The sequence below is a fragment of the Mustela nivalis genome (genome assembly GCF_964662115.1).
Source record: "Mustela nivalis genome assembly, chromosome: 5".
Classification (NCBI taxonomy): Eukaryota; Metazoa; Chordata; class Mammalia; order Carnivora; family Mustelidae; genus Mustela; species Mustela nivalis.
The window spans coordinates 155,027,573-155,045,381 of NC_139024.1; the positions used below are offsets into that span (position 1 = coordinate 155,027,573).

The 17,809-nt window shown below is 45.9% G+C and overlaps 1 protein-coding gene across 1 annotated transcript in view; it reads left to right on the forward strand.

Moving 5' to 3' along the window:
- The window catches only part of SCGN (secretagogin, EF-hand calcium binding protein), a 37,771-nt gene extending 20,170 nt beyond the window's left edge, over positions 1-17,601 (forward strand). The window contains exons 7-11 of the mRNA XM_082731504.1: positions 2,498-2,553; positions 7,799-7,844; positions 8,096-8,155; positions 9,871-9,939; positions 17,084-17,601. Of these exons, the coding sequence (XP_082587630.1) occupies positions 2,498-2,553; positions 7,799-7,844; positions 8,096-8,155; positions 9,871-9,939; positions 17,084-17,212 (360 nt within the window). The 3' untranslated portion in view covers positions 17,213-17,601. The remainder of the gene's footprint in view (positions 1-2,497; positions 2,554-7,798; positions 7,845-8,095; positions 8,156-9,870; positions 9,940-17,083) is intronic.
- The last annotated feature ends 208 nt before the right edge of the window (positions 17,602-17,809 follow it).

The window sequence follows — 17,809 nt, forward strand, 5'->3', positions numbered from 1 at the left end:
CGAATCCAGGCTAATGGGAAACATGCCTGCGTTCTGTGTCGAGAGCTCTTCCCTCCAGTGCTGGTGACCTCACTGGCCTCATGACTTGAAATACCAGCTAATGGTGATGACCCTCTATTCACAGCTCTGACTCTTCACTGAACTTCTTAAGTGCACTGTGTAGCCCATTTTCTGATGGGCAGAAGCATGATTTACCACATTGGTGCTCAGTTCTTCCTCAAGCCAATTTTGAGCAAAGGGCATTTTCCCCTTTTGAGTAATCTGCACAGCAGTGGAGACGGGCCTACATCTTTCGAGATGAGTTACTACTTGCTTAAAGCTCAAGATCATCTAGCTCTCTATTAAAATAGGACCTTTTATAATGATGGTGTCATGGGAAATAACTCATGGCTCAGTCTCCTGCAAAGCGTGCTGCTCTCAGATTTTTACTGGATACAGAATTTATGTCTAAGGGGCATGACTGGATGTGTAATATATCCAAGTGTATAAAAATATAACCTGCATTTTAATGGATTCTGTAATACATATTTTTGATGCTAAAGTTTTGGGGGAATGGTCTTTCAAATTCATTTCAAATATTAAAAAGAAATGATTTAGGGAGTGAGGAAGGATGGACAGATCTGTTTTTTTAATGCAAAGAACTGTTAGATACGATCTCAGTTTTTCTCATTCCCTCTTTTCCCCTTATAACCTCTTCCTACAAATATGTTTAGCGATACTCTGCTGCACTGAAATGTTGTGAAGTCACAAAATTCATTCACAATAAGACTCAAATACACCATGAAATGTCTCTCTTCCATCTTGCCTAAACTAACCTGGTTTTCCTGATTTTAACCTTTAATCTTCTCTTGTTCAAAGCCTTCTCTGATCTAATAATTTAAATAGTCTCTTTAGATAATGCTAAGTCTTTCTGAAAGGAGGAGTTTGGCCTCAGATTTCTCAGTCATCTTCATCCAACCCAGACTGTTCTGCAAAAATGGCATCAAGGAGGGGCACCTGGGTGGCTCAGTCAGTTAAGTGTCTGCCTTCAACTCAGGTCATGATCCTAGGGTCCTGGGATTGAGCCCCGAATAGGGCTCCTCATTCAGTGGGGAGTCTGCTTCTTCCTGGCCCTCTGCCCCTCTACCCCTTGCCCCACCTCTTGTGCACTCTCTCTCAAATAAATAAAATCTTTAAACAAAAAATGGCATCAATGAGAGAAAAGTGACTTTGGGCCTTAATGGTGGAGGTGGGAAGCTGAGGTCTCTGGGCACAAAGGTCTGACTCATCTAGTCTACAGGCTGGTGTCTCTTGGCCACTCAGTGGCTGCCTTGCTGGTATTCACAGCTGAAGTCTGCGGTGAGCTCATAACCCATGCTCCTAGCTTTGGCTAGCGCACTGGGAAGTATAGGCTAATCCAGCAGCCATCCTTTACTTCTTGCTAGATGCAGGCCATGAATTCTCTGCCACATCTCTAGCAGAGTCCACATATTCTTGCCACACAACAGACTAGTAAATTGGGAGGCAAGTTGCTAGAGGGAAGGAAAGCAACTTTATTTAGAAAGCCAGCAGACCAAGGAGATAGCAGACTGTGGTTCCCAAGAGCATCTTTCTTCAGCATGAAATGTGAGCTTCTTTTATTTTAGGAGGAGGCTGGAATCAAGAGGTGACTGATGTCTGTAGACATTCAGGAGCCCACAGGGTCCAGGGAAGGTTATGAAAAAAGTTTTCTGTCCTTGGTTACTTCATCTTTGGGTGCAGGAATCCAGTCATGGCATCCTTGTAAACCTTAAACATAGCATTGTTCTTTCTATACATACTTCCTTTTCTTTTTGAGTGAAGTGGGTGTTGGGGAAAGAGTGGTTTTTGCATGTCTCAGCTGCAGCACACCTATGTGCAGGGCTCCACAGATGTCTGTCAGCCCTAGGTCGCAGCAGCAAGGGAAAGAGGCGACACAGAATCAGACATGCTAAGTGTCTCCCTATGATTCATCCTCTTTGCAGCCTATGGCTCAGGGGTCCACCCCACCCCTCTATTCTGGCATCACCTCATCCCATCACAGCCAGATGCATGGAAATTCCACAGGCTCTCAACCCAGCTCCCAAACCCTTGGGTGTTCAAAGTGTCTTGTGGGGGTGCATGGGGCTGAGCCACAGCAAGTCCTTCCTCAGCTGCTGCCCCCCTCCCTCAGGAATCTCCTTTCCAGCAGACTGAGCTCAGACACCCACCCACTGGAGCCTCCTGTTTCTTCCTGTCCCGCTCTTCCTTCCTACAATCCTTGTAGCCTAGAGATGTAGGTTTTCCCCTCTGCCCCATCCTCCTCAACGACTTTGGCCTTCAATGGAAAAGCGATATTTCTCCTGTGCTCGGTAGGGAGCATTCTGTGACACGAGCCAGCCTCAGGCAATTTAGACAACTGTGGAATCAGAAGGGCAAAACGGCAAAGTGCTCTAGTAACTTTCAGAGTGAATTCCTGCTATAAGTACTTCTTACAATCATGTCCTCTTCTGCATTCCAGATGAAGATCTTTGACAAAAATAAGGATGGCCGGTTGGATCTGAATGACTTGGCAAGGTGAGTAGCCTGGGAATAGTGTTGCAAACCTAGACACATTATCGTGGGGGGATCCATGATGCACACACTTCTCTTTGAAAGGCAGAGGTCAGGTCTTGCCTGGAACCCTGAAGAACGGGCTCATCTGGCCAAATGAACAGCCGTTGACAGATCCCTTTGTAAAGATAATAAAAGTCCCCCCCCCCCCCACCAAAGACACAATACACAAAGTTTTCATAAAATTTTATAGGTGGGTCATGGGCCAGCCTGCCTTCAAAGGCCAGACGTTCCTGGTCTCACATAAGGACCCCATGAAAACATAAGTCTGGAATACCATTCACTGCTCTGGGAAAGCGGAGTGGTAAGTTCAGGACAGAGGACGACTGAACCAGACTCCAGCCGTGCTGTCTGGAGTTTTTTGGTATTGGCGTAGCCTCTTGGGCACCCAGCCAGAGTGTAGGAGAAGGGTGACAGCAGAAGTAGCCCAGTACCTGCAAAAGTGCTGTCTGTTAGGCCAGTGTTGTGACACAATGGGCATGTCAGCATGTCATCTCAAGGCTAGCTGACCCCGAGATGACCGGTGGTGGTCCATAGAAAGGGAAAAAAAAAAAATCACTGGATCCAGAATACATGGGTATAACCAGATGGAGCAGTTATGATCCCAAGTGCCGGAGGATGGGGCAGATGGAGTCACAGCACAGACAGTGACAGAGGGTGGCAGTTACAGGCTGCAGGGCACAAGGAAGTTTAGCTGGGGAGTCCATGGACTGGGGTGATATTCAGTGATGGAATATCTTGGCAGATATTAACTTGGCAGTGGTTAACTTGGCAATATCATAAGCAGATATGAACTCGAGTTCAAAATCACAAAGCCCATACCAGCTACCCCCTCTCTTGATAGCAACATCTGTGAGTTCTTGCAGGGGATCTATGAAAGGGGACACACTAGGAAGAACCTCTCCTTAGTGGTGACCAGGACACTGACCCCAACACTCTACTGGGTCTTCTATTCTAAGCCTCATCCTCCGTGGCTCCTTCTCCAGGACGCTCATCCCAAATTTGGCCACTTTGCTGGGGAAGAGGCACAGAGAGACCAGCCAGACCAGAGGGGGATAAGAGTGTTTCTCCCAAAGGTTGAGGATGGAGGGATCTCCACTTTGTAGCCTTGGGGATTTGTCCCCTGGGTCCCACTCACTTCTCATTCTTTTGGCCAACTGAAGCAACGTTTCCTCTCAAATAGAGGCCAAGCTAGCTAATCTGAGAGCTGTGTAAGCACCAGTCCCAATAGGAATACCCAAAAGCCTAAAAGATTCACTCAAAACATGGCATCTGGATGAAAACAAGAACATTTGATTTCATTGCTCCCCTCACCAAAAGCACACACCATCTGACTGACTCAAGGTACTTCTCAGAGGTAGTAAGTGGAGGAGCCTCGAGCGCCCTCTGGAGGCCAGAGTGTGCCACTACCGGAAGCGGCTCTCTACCCTGTCATCAGTGATGCTTTTACTTCTGAAATGAAATCCACAGATAATATACTCTACCTGTGCACATAATGCTAAGACAGTTAGCATAGTGCACAAACTAGAACACATAAAGGGGAAATAAAGGAAAACAATTAGTAATAAAATAAAGTGTATTTCAGTGTCTAGGTGGCTGGACAGAGCCACAAGGAAGATATACCGGAGGGGAGGCTGCTTCCATCTTGGTGAAGAATTACCACGGATATGTCAGTTCACATGCTGATTGATACAAAAATGGCCTTTTGGCAACTCACATGTCAGGAACTCACTTGCTGTTGATACAATTTTATAAAAAAATAAATAACTCCTGATTGAGTTCCGAATGAAACAAAGCGCAGTCATCCCTCAATTTACGTGACTCAGATTATAGGGATCATGGACACAATTAGTAAATTATGTATACCTTGAGAAAAAATACCCGGGATCTTTATGTAAATAGGAATTCAGTTCTTGGTTCAAGTAGAATTATAAGCCGGATTTGTGTGCACGTGAGTGCTCCCCTGCACATTCCAGCTTCAGGTGAGATATGGGATGATTGCCCCAGACCTTTCCATGCAATGCACAACATCTAGCATCCCAGGTCCTCATCTATAGAGGTCATGTCCCTTCTGTCAGTCATCCCCCCTGTCACTGTGGCTACCAAAAGGCCCCCCCTGCAGCTAGCCAAACATCCCCCACTGGCGTCCTACTATTCATGCCCTAATCTCTTGAATAGCTTCTCTGCCGGTGGAGTGTTGTGTATAGAGAAGGATTCAAAGAGCAGTTGTGAACTGCAGGAAGAATTGACTTCATATGGAACAGAGATGCAAAGTGACAAGAGTTACTACATTCTTTTGAAACCAACATGATAGGGAATTGGACAGTGACAATGGGGTAGGCAGAATGAAGGTGTCCATGTCCAAATTCCCAGAACCACTGAACATTTTATGTTACATGGCAAGGATCCATGCAGGTTGCAGAGAACAATGAAGTCCCTCACTGACAGACCTTCCAGAGATTAGCCTGGATTATCCAGGTCAGCCCAAAGGTAGTAACAAGGGTCCTCTAAATGGGGAAGAAGGAAGCAGAGGGTCGGGTTTTGAAGGCTTTGAGGTGGAAAAAGGAGCCATGAGCCCAAGAACGCAGGAAGCTTCTAGAAGCTGGAAAAGACAAGGAAAGGGATTCTCCCCCAGAGCCTCCAGAAGGAGGCAGTCCTGTGACACCTCGATTTTAGCCTGAAGAAATCTGCCTCCGACTCTGATTTCCAGGATCGTAAGATGCTGATTTGCGCTGCTGAAGCCAACGCGTCGGGATCATTGGTCATAGCGACAGGGAAATAAATGAATGACTTACAGGCCTTAAAACATGTTCACATAGACTCTCCTCTCTCTCTTCCCACCTCTAGAACAGAGCCTTCTTACTCCACATGCGAGCTCCCCTCAGGCACATGTCCTCTCACTGGCGACATACTTTAGGCTGCTTGGATTCCTCATAGAGTTCCAGGATAGTCTACCCTTTGACTGGATCAGATTCGCTTTACCCTGGGCATCCAGAAGAGCAAAATGTTCCAAAATCATTGTGTGATATTTTTCTGCCTTTCTCTATATTGTGAATGCATGATTATGAATGCAACATAAATTTAACGTTTTAGTCTTGGAAACTGACTGTAGTCTAGTAAATACAACTGTAATTAAGCAGAAAGTACGGAAATACTTTTGTTTTCCGAAAGTAAAACAAAAGTATTTTTGTTTTATTATTTTTCCCATATTTTTTAAATTGAGTATCATTTATATCCTATAACATTTACTCTTACAAAGTGTACAATTCAGTATACTTTAGTCTATTCATGAGGCTGTCCTCCACTGCCCATTTCTAGAACATTTTTATTGTGCCAGAAAAATACTCCATCCCCAGCAGGGATTACTCTCTCCTCCCCTTGCCTACCAATCCCTGATAACCACTAATCTATTTTCTGTTTCCATGGATCTGTTTTTCACATATATGAAATCATATAACGCATGACCTTTCATGTTTGGCTGAGGTTCTTTATTTCTTCATGTGGACTAAAGCAACTGTCTCATGTTCTTTTCATTTTAGCTCGAAGAATCCCTGTAGTATTTCTCACAGATCACATGTATTGTTGTTGATAACTGTTGTCTTTTTGCTTACTGACCTTTTGGAACTCATCCTATAAAATCTTGATCTTTGTCATATGTGGACACTGAAGTCTCTGCTTGGTTGCTGAATGGTTAGTTAATGACTGGGCAGAGATTTCTTTTCTGTCTCCCAATGTTTGTGCATGGCCCTGTGTATGGGTTGGGCCCATCTTTCATATGCAACCAGGAAGTTTACAATTCTGCTTAGCCTTAACTTCCTGCTTGTACAGAGCCTGAGGATAAGCTGCTGGTGAGACCTTAGGGCCTCCTGAGGTCTTTTCTGTGCACACACGCAGTCCTGGGCATGGACGTAGTCTTATGTATGTCTACAGCTTTCTAGATTCTCAGAAATATGTTGGAGCTTAGATAAGCCCCAGTGGACATCTCATTCCCCCAGATTTTTCTTTTAAGCTTTTTACTTAGCCTGCTGTTTACCCAAACTCTTTTCTTTTCTTTAAATATTTTATTTATTTGAAAGAGAGACAGAGTGTGCAGGGGGTGCGGGGGGCAGAGGGAGAGGGAGAAGCAGACTCCCCGCTGAGCAGGGAACCAGGGGCGGGACTTGATCCCAGGACCCTGAGATCATGACCTAAGCTGAAGGAAGACACTTCACCAACAGAGCCACCCAGGTACCCATTTGCCCCAAATCTTATTTTCCATTGTCACCTGTGATCTTAAATAACTGCTTTTCATTGTTTTTGACAAATGCTCCCAGGTAAAATGCTTTCCCACTAGCTGACATCAAAATCAGGTCAAAGAAGTGCACCTTGCAAATGGGGTCGCTCAGAGAACATCAGGAAAGTCAAATAATGGCAGTTCTCTGGCAGTTAGGTTTTGAAAGGGCTCCAGCTCTGCTCTGCTCACCACAGAGCCGCTGCTAGAATGCTCCTTTTCCCTGGGGCTATGGACTCTTCATTTTCAAAGACACAATAGAGCTGAGGAGGGTAGAAGGATGAAGCAAGTTAAAATGCCTCCACATCCACTGTTCTTACCAAGATTTAGTCATGTTTTTGGAAATAAAGACTCCCCAGATTTCTGTAAGACTTGAATTTCTAGAATTCTGAAGAAGTTATTTTGACTTTTTTTTTTTTTTTTTTTTTTTTGACAGCTTTCTCATTGCTGTTACGGAGGAGAGAGTTTTCATAAGCCTTTCCTCTGCCATTTTCCACCAAAACAACTTTTTAAAAAAAGATTTTATTTATTTATTTGACAGAAAGCATAAGTAGGCAGAAAGGTAGGCAGAGGGAGAAAGGGAAGCAGGCTCCCTGCTGAGCAGAGAACCCAATGTGCGGCTCAATCCCAGGACCCCGGGATCATGACCTGAGCTGAAGGCAGATATTGAACCGACTGAACCGCCCAAGCTCCCCCACTAAGATGACTTTTTAAAAGTCTCTCTGTGGTGATCTAATCCCTATGAAAGGTCTCTCCCAATTAATTTTTTAATTTGTTCTTATAATATAGAAATTTCCTGTTTTTCAAGCGCTCACCCTATTCTGTAGAATGATCTGGAAATTGCCTGCCCTTTCCTCATGCCAGAGTTACAGATCTGCTTGTCTCTGAGAGCTGACAGATCATCACATAAATTACTTTCTCTTCTTCTTTTCCATTTAGGATTTTGGCTCTTCAGGAAAACTTCCTTCTCCAATTTAAAATGGATGTAAGTAGTGACATTCCTCTAAGTGGGCTGTGTCATTGCTGTCTCTCCATAAATTCGAGAGGGAGGGAAGAAAGGAAGGCATCTGTTTGTCTTGTGTAATTTATCTGGAGACCAACAAGGCTTAACTGTTAGAATCAAGGGATTAAGGGTCATTGGCTCAAAGTTGATAGAAGTCGTTTATGACCCTGGAAGAACGGTACAGCTGAAGGGTCCCGATGCTGGACTCACGTTCCTGTTTTCTCCGCACACAGGCTTGTTCCACTGAAGAAAGAAAGAGGGACTTTGAGAAAATCTTCGCCCACTATGATGTTGTAAGTGTGTCCTTTTGGGTTGTGCTGACTACTTTCAGGGAGCAAGCTAGTTTAGTCCCTATGTGGGGTCATCCTACCCACAGACCCTAAACTGATATGATGAACCCCCATCCCACATGTCCGCTGCTATGTCTTACCCTCCGCTTCTCCACATAAACCAAAAACTACATTAAAATGCACAAAGGAGTATTCACGGTTGAGAAGAGAATAAAATCTCATTTTGTATTTGTTTTTTTCTCTTTGGCTCCACACTGGGAGAACTTTTCTTCTTGATCTCCATCCAGAAAAGTATGCTTGAAAACAAAAACAAACGACATCAAGTTACAGACCACGTTCAACCCAAAGAAACAGAGGCAAAGTGAGCTCGTGAGCTCTGGTCAGCATAAAAACCACTTCTCTTAGAGGATTGATTATGTGGTTCTTCTTCAGACAGGAGAAAAGAATAATTCTAAAGGACTAAGTATGGTAAGGAGGTTGCATTTCTCGAGGACAAGGTAGGGTAATGCAAGAAGGAAGAAAAATGAGAAAGTTAGGAAGAGTCAGAAGAGATGCCATCCTGAAACTCACCAGACTGGGCACGTGAGTGTGTCATACCCTGAGCAGACACAGGCATCAGCCTGGGAGATGCGGCTCGGCAAAGGGATTACATGTCTAGCCTCTGTGCCCCGTCCCCTGCGCATGAATCATGCCTCGTTAGCCACGGGACTTTGGGCAGGTTCCTTAACCTCCCTGGGCCTCATTTCTCTTACCTGTGAAGTTAGGGTGAGGAGGCTAATAATAATAATACCTACCCCAGGGGACTGGGGTGAGAATTCAGTGGTTTCATGTTTGTAAAGCTCTTAGAAGGTGTTGGCAGGTAGCATTTGGTAAATACACTATTTTTAAAAAAATAGATTTTTAAAAATGATATGTTAGGGACGCCTGCGTGGCTCAGTTGGTTGGACGACTGCCTTCGGCCCAGGTCATGATCCCGGACTCCTGGGATTGAGTCCCGCATCAGGCTCCCAGCTCCATGGGCAGTCTGCTTCTCCCTCTGACCTTCTCCTCGCTCATGCTCTTTCTCACTGTCTCTCTCTCAAATAAATAAAAAAAATCTTAAAAAAAAAAATGATATGTTATAGGTTCAAGGTGAAGAAAACTCAAAAACAAAGTTCCAGTTCATGACTGGAACTTTAGAGATGAAACTGAAATATTTTAATATGTATTGTATTTTATAGACATTCTTATAAAATGAGTAGTAAAAAAGTAAACGTTTTGTGTAAGGACCAAATAATAATTCTAATACACTCAGTCAATATAGTCACTCCTGATTTAAAATTTTAATAATCATGAGATCCTTGCTAAATCATAAAGCACAATTTTAAAAAGTGTCAGCCTCTTTCCTTCTAAGGACCAACATGATGTACAAAAATAGTACTTGTCTGCATGAAGCACGATCCTTGGGAAGCAAATGAAGTCGGTATGTATCACGTTAACGTGATTTGCAGGAGCCAAGGGACTCCCATTTGCTTACATGGGGGTCGCTGCGTACAATTAATTATTTTCATGTCTGTGGAACGTTCACATCCCACACACAAAACCTAACTGGAATGTACCGTTTTCGAACCTGTTTGCAAGCACGAAAGAATACTGATTTGCACAATTCACCCAATTTGCTCGTTAGCTTTCTGACCTAAGCAAACGGTGTCTGATGGAGTGGTTCTCGTCTCTTTCAGAGTAGAACAGGAGCTCTGGAAGGCCCGGAAGTGGATGGCTTTGTCAAGGACATGATGGAGCTGGTCCAGGTGATTTGAGAGGGCGTAGAGGTTTTGCTCCTCATGGGTCAGGGAGGCCGTTGTGACTGATTCCACTGTTTACTTCTAAGCACCCGTGGGGCTGACAATGCCAGGGACCAAATCTAGGGACATGGTCTATTTAACAACCTTTGAGCTTCTGTGAGAACCGACATGTCTCCCTTTCTCTCTTAAGACCATTTGTAGTTTCGTGAAGCCCCCATAGCACCTTCTTGTTCGTACCATATAAAAGCCCTCTCTTTTACCAGAGGGGCACAGTTCTGTTTATTTTTTGGTTACAGAAAGGCCTTTCTACTCCTGGACTTGGTTACTAGAATACTTAAAACTTTTAATTTAATTCATGAAATCAATCCCATATTTGGTATCCACCCCTCCTCCACCACAGCCATCAGGGGCTGCTTTAAGGCCTCGCCTAAAATCTAGGCTATGTATGTGTCAGGACACGTTGCTGCAATTCGAAGTGACAGGATTGAGTTATAATCCACATCACAAAGCTGTTTTAGGTAATGTGGACTTTAAAACAAGCAATCTCCTTGGAGATCCTGGTGCACTCTAGTAACTGGCGGTGGGATCTGGCTAAGCAGACACTTTGCAACTCTTCCTTTCCTCTGGGGCTGTCTAGCCGCTGAATTTAGCACATTCACATCCTTAGAGAGTTTTTGAGGTTTACACAGGACACGATGATTCCGTCCTGGTTGGCCCAGATGGCAACAAATTGGAGTAGCAATTGTTAACTGGCTCTGGAATCCCAGACCTGTTTGAAAACCTGATTAAAACTGTGGAGTCTGGGGGGCACCTGGGTGGCTTTGTCGGTGAAGCGTCCACTCCTGATTTTGGCTCCGGTCAAGATCTTGGCATCGTGAGATCAAGCCCCTTGTTGGGCTCTGCACTGGGCATGACGCCTGCTTGTGATTCTCTCTCCCTCTCACCCTGCCCTGCTTGCTTGCGTGCTCGCGCTCTCTCTTTCCCTAACAACAACCACAAAACTATGGGGTTTTGCAGCAGGAACGCCCCCTCCCTCAGTTTACCAATGTTTGCATAAATCTGCAGCAAGCTCACATCATGTGATTGAGCAGGCATGACTGAGGTTTCTCTTCTCATCCATCGGAGGTCAGGACCTCTGATCAGGATGACATGGTGTGTTCTTTGCCTCCTCGCTTGCCTTCTTCCCCTCCCAGCTGGTCCCCCACCTCTTCTTTGTTCCCTTCCCCGGTGCTCCTGTCTGCGACTCCCCAGGCATTTGCGCAACCATGGAACAGTGGATGATCTGAGTGTGATAGTGCCTTTCGCGCTGATTGCCAAAGTTAAGTCCCACTGTATTTACTATCTATTTAATGCCAGAATGATTTCTGTAATGGAAACTGAGCAATTATCTATGGGACATTAAAATCGCACGGCAGTAGGCTTGGCCAAATTGCAGTTTTAATTTGCCTTTGATAGAGAGCATGGAATGGGTGGGGGGAAACCTGCCTCTCAGAGCAGCTTTGTGGAGCTCGGGCCGCTGACTGCTCAAGTCCGCAGCTGGGGGGCTGCCCAGCCCTCCAGACCCTTTCAGCTGTCACTGAGGTTGGCAATGGCTTCCACAAGTTCCTGGAAGATATTGAAGGTCTGAAAACCTAAACCAGCCATAGAGCAGAGAAGATGGTTTCCCAGAGAAAATGAAAGAGCAGAGGAAATTTCTAGGCCACCCAAAAACATGCGGTTTGCCTCTTTGATAGATTCTTTGATAGATTCGTATCACCTCCATGGGAAGCCAGAGGACCCCCAGGACGCTTGTCCTTGCCCCCCTTATCTGGGTGGGCCTTCTGGCATGACAAAAAGGCATCTCTCAATATAAGTACCAGCCAGGGGAAGAGAGCTGGTTTCCAAGGACTGAGTGAGGCCGCGTCAGTAGTAGAAAAGCAGGTAACAAGGGCTGGTTTGTTGAGCTAAAAAGTATTCCGAAGCAGTTAATTATTAATGTTCTCCTCTGAAGCCAGATCATTGAGATGCAAACCTCTATTGGAGCTTTCCCAGTCTTTGGGGTTGCTTAAAAAACTCTTCACCATACAATTTGAAGGATGTTGTCAAGGGAAAATCTTTTGAGTAAATCTGACATTTCTCAGGTTCATACACTAGAGTCCTATCCTGCGACTTTTAAATTTTCATTACATTAGAAAGGATCATGGGACAAGTTGACAAACCAATATCTGGAATTTTTTTTTTTTAAGATTTTACTTATTTATTTATTTGAGAGAGAGAGCACATGAGCATGGAGAGGGGCAGAAGAATAGGGAGAAGCAACTTCCCACTGAGCAGGGAGCCTGACATGGGCCTCAATCCCAGGACCCTGAAGGCAGGCGCTTAACCGACTGAGCCACCCAGGTGCCCCTGATAATTACTTTTAAAGCAATTATCCCCACCACCACCACCCCATGCTTTTAAAGCAAATTCTATGGGCGCCTGGGTGGCTCAGTGGGTTAAACTTCTGCCTTCGGTTCAGGTCATGATCCCAGGGTCCTGGGATCAAGCCCCACGTTGGGCTCCCTGCTCGGTGGGAAGCTGCTTCTCCCTCTCTCACTCCCCCTGCTTGTGTTCCCTTTCTCGCTACGTCTCTCTCTGTCAAATAAACAAATCTTAAAAAAATAAAAAATAAGAAAAAATGAAAGCAATTATCAGAGCATGTCATGAGGTCAGCAGGGAGGTGGCTCAGTTTCTCAGGGGAGAGTCGTTTGCAATAATGACCCTGAAATACATGGACTTTATGGCCTTTCTTTCCTGTACAACTATGTGTGATACATATGTTGAATCTGTATTAACAAAATTATCTGGTTATCAGAACATCCCTTTCCCTGATCTCTAGAATATGGCCCCCAAGGCTGTCCTCTGTCAGTATGAGGAGATCAGACAAAATAATTTCTGCATAAGATTTATAAAGAGTCCGTAGGCCCCTTGGCACAGCACAAAAATCAACATGAGAATCTACAGCTCAAAGAAGAAAGCAGAAAGGCAAGACAGTTGAGACACCCAGCATCCCCTCACCAAGGGTAGAAGTGTGTAGGTGGCAATGTGGGAAGCCAGACAGATGGGTGCCCGAGATGCCCAGGGTATCTGCTTGGAAAGGATGAGAGTTCCAGTCTCCAGGCTCCCCCCAATTCATTCTTTTCCCCGCTAGACTTCCCTTCTGCTTTTCTCTGTTGGCAAGAAAATGATTAGGAACAGGGGACAATACTTAACCTAAAGGATCGAATCCAATGTATGTCCCTCCAAAGAGCTGCTACCCCTTAGCAGGTGTTTCTTTTCAGTTTTTAAATTATAAAAATGATACATATATCGTGGAGACACTTGAAAGTAGAGAAAAGAAAAGACAGAAGAGTACTCTCTAACTTCAAGTAGACCTCATAACGGACTTCGTTTCTGGCTATATTCTGCATAAAGTATATTCCGCTCCTCTGACAAGCATTTCCCAGTCACCGTCATGGTGTTGGTGTCTGTATAAGATTTGGTTAGATATCCCTTACATCTCCTACAGTCCTCTTTTACTAGTAATTTTTTTAAAAAATTATTTATTTTTTTGAAAAAAAAAATTTTAAGTCATTTCTGCATTCAGCATGGGACCCTCTTTTGCTGGTAATTGAAATTATTTACCAGGTTTCTGACTCCAAGTAAAACTTAGTGGGTGTTTTTGCATGTAAGTGTGTCTGGGTTTTAGGCCTGTTCCTAGGAGTGGAATCGAGGTATTTGCACACTTTCATGTTGCTGACACCCACTGTCCCGTTTTAGAAAGCGCAGTGCTGGCTTCTTCCTTTCCATCTTTGACATCTTTTCTTCTGGTCCCACCTGGAAATCATGTTGACCCACGCTTGCCCATCAAGGAAGAACACAGGCAGAGGGATGTTAGTGACGTTGTGTGCTGTTGTCCTTTGGGGGACAGATAGCTTTTAAGAAAAGACAACAGGTGGTAAGGGGAAGGCAGTGTAACCCCAAAACAAGGAGTGCTATGGTGGGGGACACCGTGATGTGTCCCCAGGGTATGTCACTCTCTGCTGGACTTTCCACAGTCTGATCTGGTCTTTCCATCTGCCTAGCAAGATGATCCTAAAAGAACACCAAGAGAGTGCCCCCTCTTCCTTGGAAAACATGCAATGGTGGGTGATCGATCATTAGAAGAATTGACCCAGGCTTGCTGGCCACGACCAGGCTGAAGTCCTAGACAATAATGGTTTGGCCTCTGCATGTCACCTTGGGGTTTTCGGATACCCGTATGGCCAATAAATAGCCAAGTGCAGCCAAGAACATATTATGAGTCTGCACAGCTACAGAGTGAGTTTTGGGCTAAATGTACTGATCAGGAGAGTTATCCCAGTGGTTTATGATAAAGAGCACTTGCCATGGTCAAAGCTGTAATTCCGTCCCTCTACGGGTCAGAAGGTAGCCCACACGGGGCCTAGGGGCATTGCTGCTGACTCTAGCATGGAGATTTGGGGAGTGCTGGTAAGGACGTATTTGGGGAGGGGGAGTCTGCGTATTCACTTTTGCTGTTTTAGGAGAGATGAAATGTACAGGAAAGGGAGGGCACGTGACAAAAACATGAAGACTGCATTTGGGGACGGTCACTCATTAATTCCACAGATGTAATTGAGCACTTACCACAGGCAAACATGAGAACACAGATCTAGACCCAAAGGCTCCTCTAGTCCCAGGATTCAAGTGTTGGGGGAGGGGATAGTTAAGCATTTTTCAGCCAACTACCCCGATCCACTCTCACACTCTCCCATGAGATGGATAAGAAACAAAAAATGCATTTTGCACAGCCGGTTATGATACAGTGCACTGTTAAAGAGATGTGCTCTGGGGCCTGCCTGCCTGAGTTTGTATCTGGTTCTGACATGGACCAGCTGTGTGACAGTGGGAAAGTTAATTAACCTCTCTGTGCTTTAGTTTTCTCATCTGTCAGTTAAAAGTTGATCGTAGATACAACCTCATCAGGTTGTTGTGAAATTAGAATTAGTTTGTGTAGAACCCTTAGGTCTTGAACCTATGTGCACTTATACTGGCAACTTGCTGTTAAAACTGAAGCGCCTCAGTAATCTTAGGTGATTTCTCTTCCATGATCCAAATTAAGTCTCCCTACTCCTAGTGAGCTGTAAAACATTAAAAGCATAACTCGAAAGGTCCAAAGAAACTTCCCTTACACACCTCATTACATACATTCATACCCTCCCCTAACACACACTCACACACTCACAACATAATTTTTTTTACAGAAAACAAATTAAAAAACAAAAAAAGAGGCTTAGACTAGCTTAAATGAGGTAAATTCACTGGCAAAGTAATTTGTGCTACTGTGTAAATAACTACCGTGAGTATTTCCTAAGCATGGGAATTTGCTAAGAGGATCCTGGGGCAGAGAGCCGCTAACTGGGCAAAGGCTATGTCAGGAGTGGTTGAAGAGTTGATAACCAAAGGGCCCCACTTTGCAACCGTACAAGAAATGGGCTCCCAGTATGGAGCCATGGAGTGTTCCTTGCTGCTTTCAGGACTCCTAAGCCATTTCCTGGACCGCAGCTATACCTGCCAGTCACTGATGCACAACGAAGTATCCTGGGTGAGCCCCAGTGAGGAGGACATAGTGACTGTATGTGACATCTCAGCCTTTTGGTCCAATCCCTGACGGACCCTCCACTGGGGAGTGCTATCGGCCCCAGATTCACGTCGGGATGTCCCCTGGAATCCTGCCCCACGTCGGGGGTTACTGTCGTTCTGCCATCTGGCTCCCGCTCTCTGCCCTCCATTCTTCCCTCCCTGGAAACCCGGGATCAGGGACAGACTGGGTGTCACTCTTCTATCCTGGAGGACAGTGCTAATTAGCTTTTCTTAATTGGGTCATCTTGTTGAAGAATGAAAGTTTGTGTTTCTTTCTCAAGGTGTCTGGAGATTTCTTTGACAGCGAGGCAACCCTGGGGTGGGCTGGGTGACGGGGAGAGCTTTCCTGCCTCCTCTGCTTGCCAGTGAGACCCGCCCAGTAATCAGGGGGCTTGGGATGTGATGGGCCGGCTCTCCCCTCTCCACTGACGTGGGCTTTTTCTCTCAGACCCCGAGCCTTCACACCACTGGTCAGGCCGCTGCCTCTCCAGCAGGACGGTGTGAACTGGGGGAACAAGTTCTTACTTCATTGGAGGCAGAAGACTCAGGATCAGAAATGCTGTTGCAATTTCCTAGCTTGGCAGGACCGTTCAGCTCTGAGCATCCGTGTCCTAATCTGTAAGCCTGGGTTACCCCAAGGTTATCGTGAGCATTAAACGAAATCGCCTGTGGAGAACCACTCAGTTCACACACTGCTCACTTTTGCGGGCCTTTTGAGTTCGAAATTATTTTCCCAAATGATGGGTATCACGGTTCTTTCTCAGACCCTAAAATATCCCTTGGAATTGTTACTCAGGGACATAGTCTTCTGGTTCGATTTTCATTCATTATAACCTTTTTTTTTTTTTTTAAAGATTTTATTTATTTATTTGACAGACAGAGATTACAAGTAGGCAGAGGGGCAGTCAGAGAGAGGAGGAAGCAGGCTCCCTGCTGAGCAGAGAGCCCATTGTGGGGCTCGATCCCAGAACCCTGGGATTATGACCTGAGCCGAAGGCAGAGGCTTTAACCCACTGAGCCACCCAGGCACCCCTCATTATAACCTTTTATAAAATTAGAGGCACATGGGACACTTGGGTGGCTCAGTCAGTTAAAGCATCTGCCTTCAGCTCAGGTCATGATCCCAGAGTCCTGGAATCAAGTCCCGTGTTGGGCTCCCTGCTCAGTGGGGAGTCTGCTTCTCCCTCTCCCTCTGCTCATGCTCTCTCTCACATAAATAAAACATTTTTTAAAAAAATTAAAAAAAAATAAAATAAAATTAGAGGCACAAAAACCTCCCACGGGGAGAGGCTAGAACAGGTCTTCTCTCATCCATGTCCCCGTCCCCTGCTCCGAGGCACAGTATCTTCATCACGACGAGAAGCTGGACTCCGGGCAGGCCTGTCTCCATGGAGCCCCCCGGCAGCCAGGGGCTCTGCTCAGTGTAGTGAGTGTGGGGCTGGGGAGGCATGAAAGCCTGGGGCCCCTCTGGCTGGGCCCCTGACGTGTGTGTTCTCTTTGCTGTCCTCAGCCCAGCATCAGCGGAGTGGACCTTGATAAGTTCCGGGAGATTCTTTTGCGCCACTGCGACGTGAACAAGGATGGAAAAATTCAGAAGTCCGAGCTGGCTTTGTGTCTCGGGCTGAAAATCAACCCGTAACCCCCAGAACGCTTTGCCTTTTGCTCTTACGGCGTCTCTGTGCTCCTGCTGCTAAACCTCAGTCTGTGCTTTGCTGTGGGGACGCGTGGGCAGACGTGGACAGGGCCGAGGGCCTTCCTGCCGAGGGCGTGGTGTTCTCCCGCCTGGCTGAAAGCCCCCCCAAGTAGTACCCCCCGTGTTATGCACTCCCCACCCCCCGCCGCCCCCAGAATCAGCCAGCTCGCCGCGTCTGCTCTGCCTCTCCTCCCTCGGTCATCAGGCAGGCAGGGAGCCGTGTCCGTCTGTCTGGGCTCCCTCATGGGCTTTCTGCCCAGTCCCGCGTCTGTGGCAGTCCTGTGACCTCTACAAATTGATTTTGTCATGGAAATAAACCTGTGGCTGGAAACAAAGACGCACTGGTCCCTGTTTTTGTGTTATGATCTTTGCAGTGCTCTACCAGATGGTTCTGTGACTTAGGGTGGGCGCGGTGAGAAGGACAGAGACCGGCAGGATCCGAATGGAATCCACCCCCGCTTCCTTCCGTAGTTCACAGATGCCCTGGTCGGCGACTTTGCAGGAAAGCAGGAGTTGCCAATAAGCACTTCTTACTCATTGCAC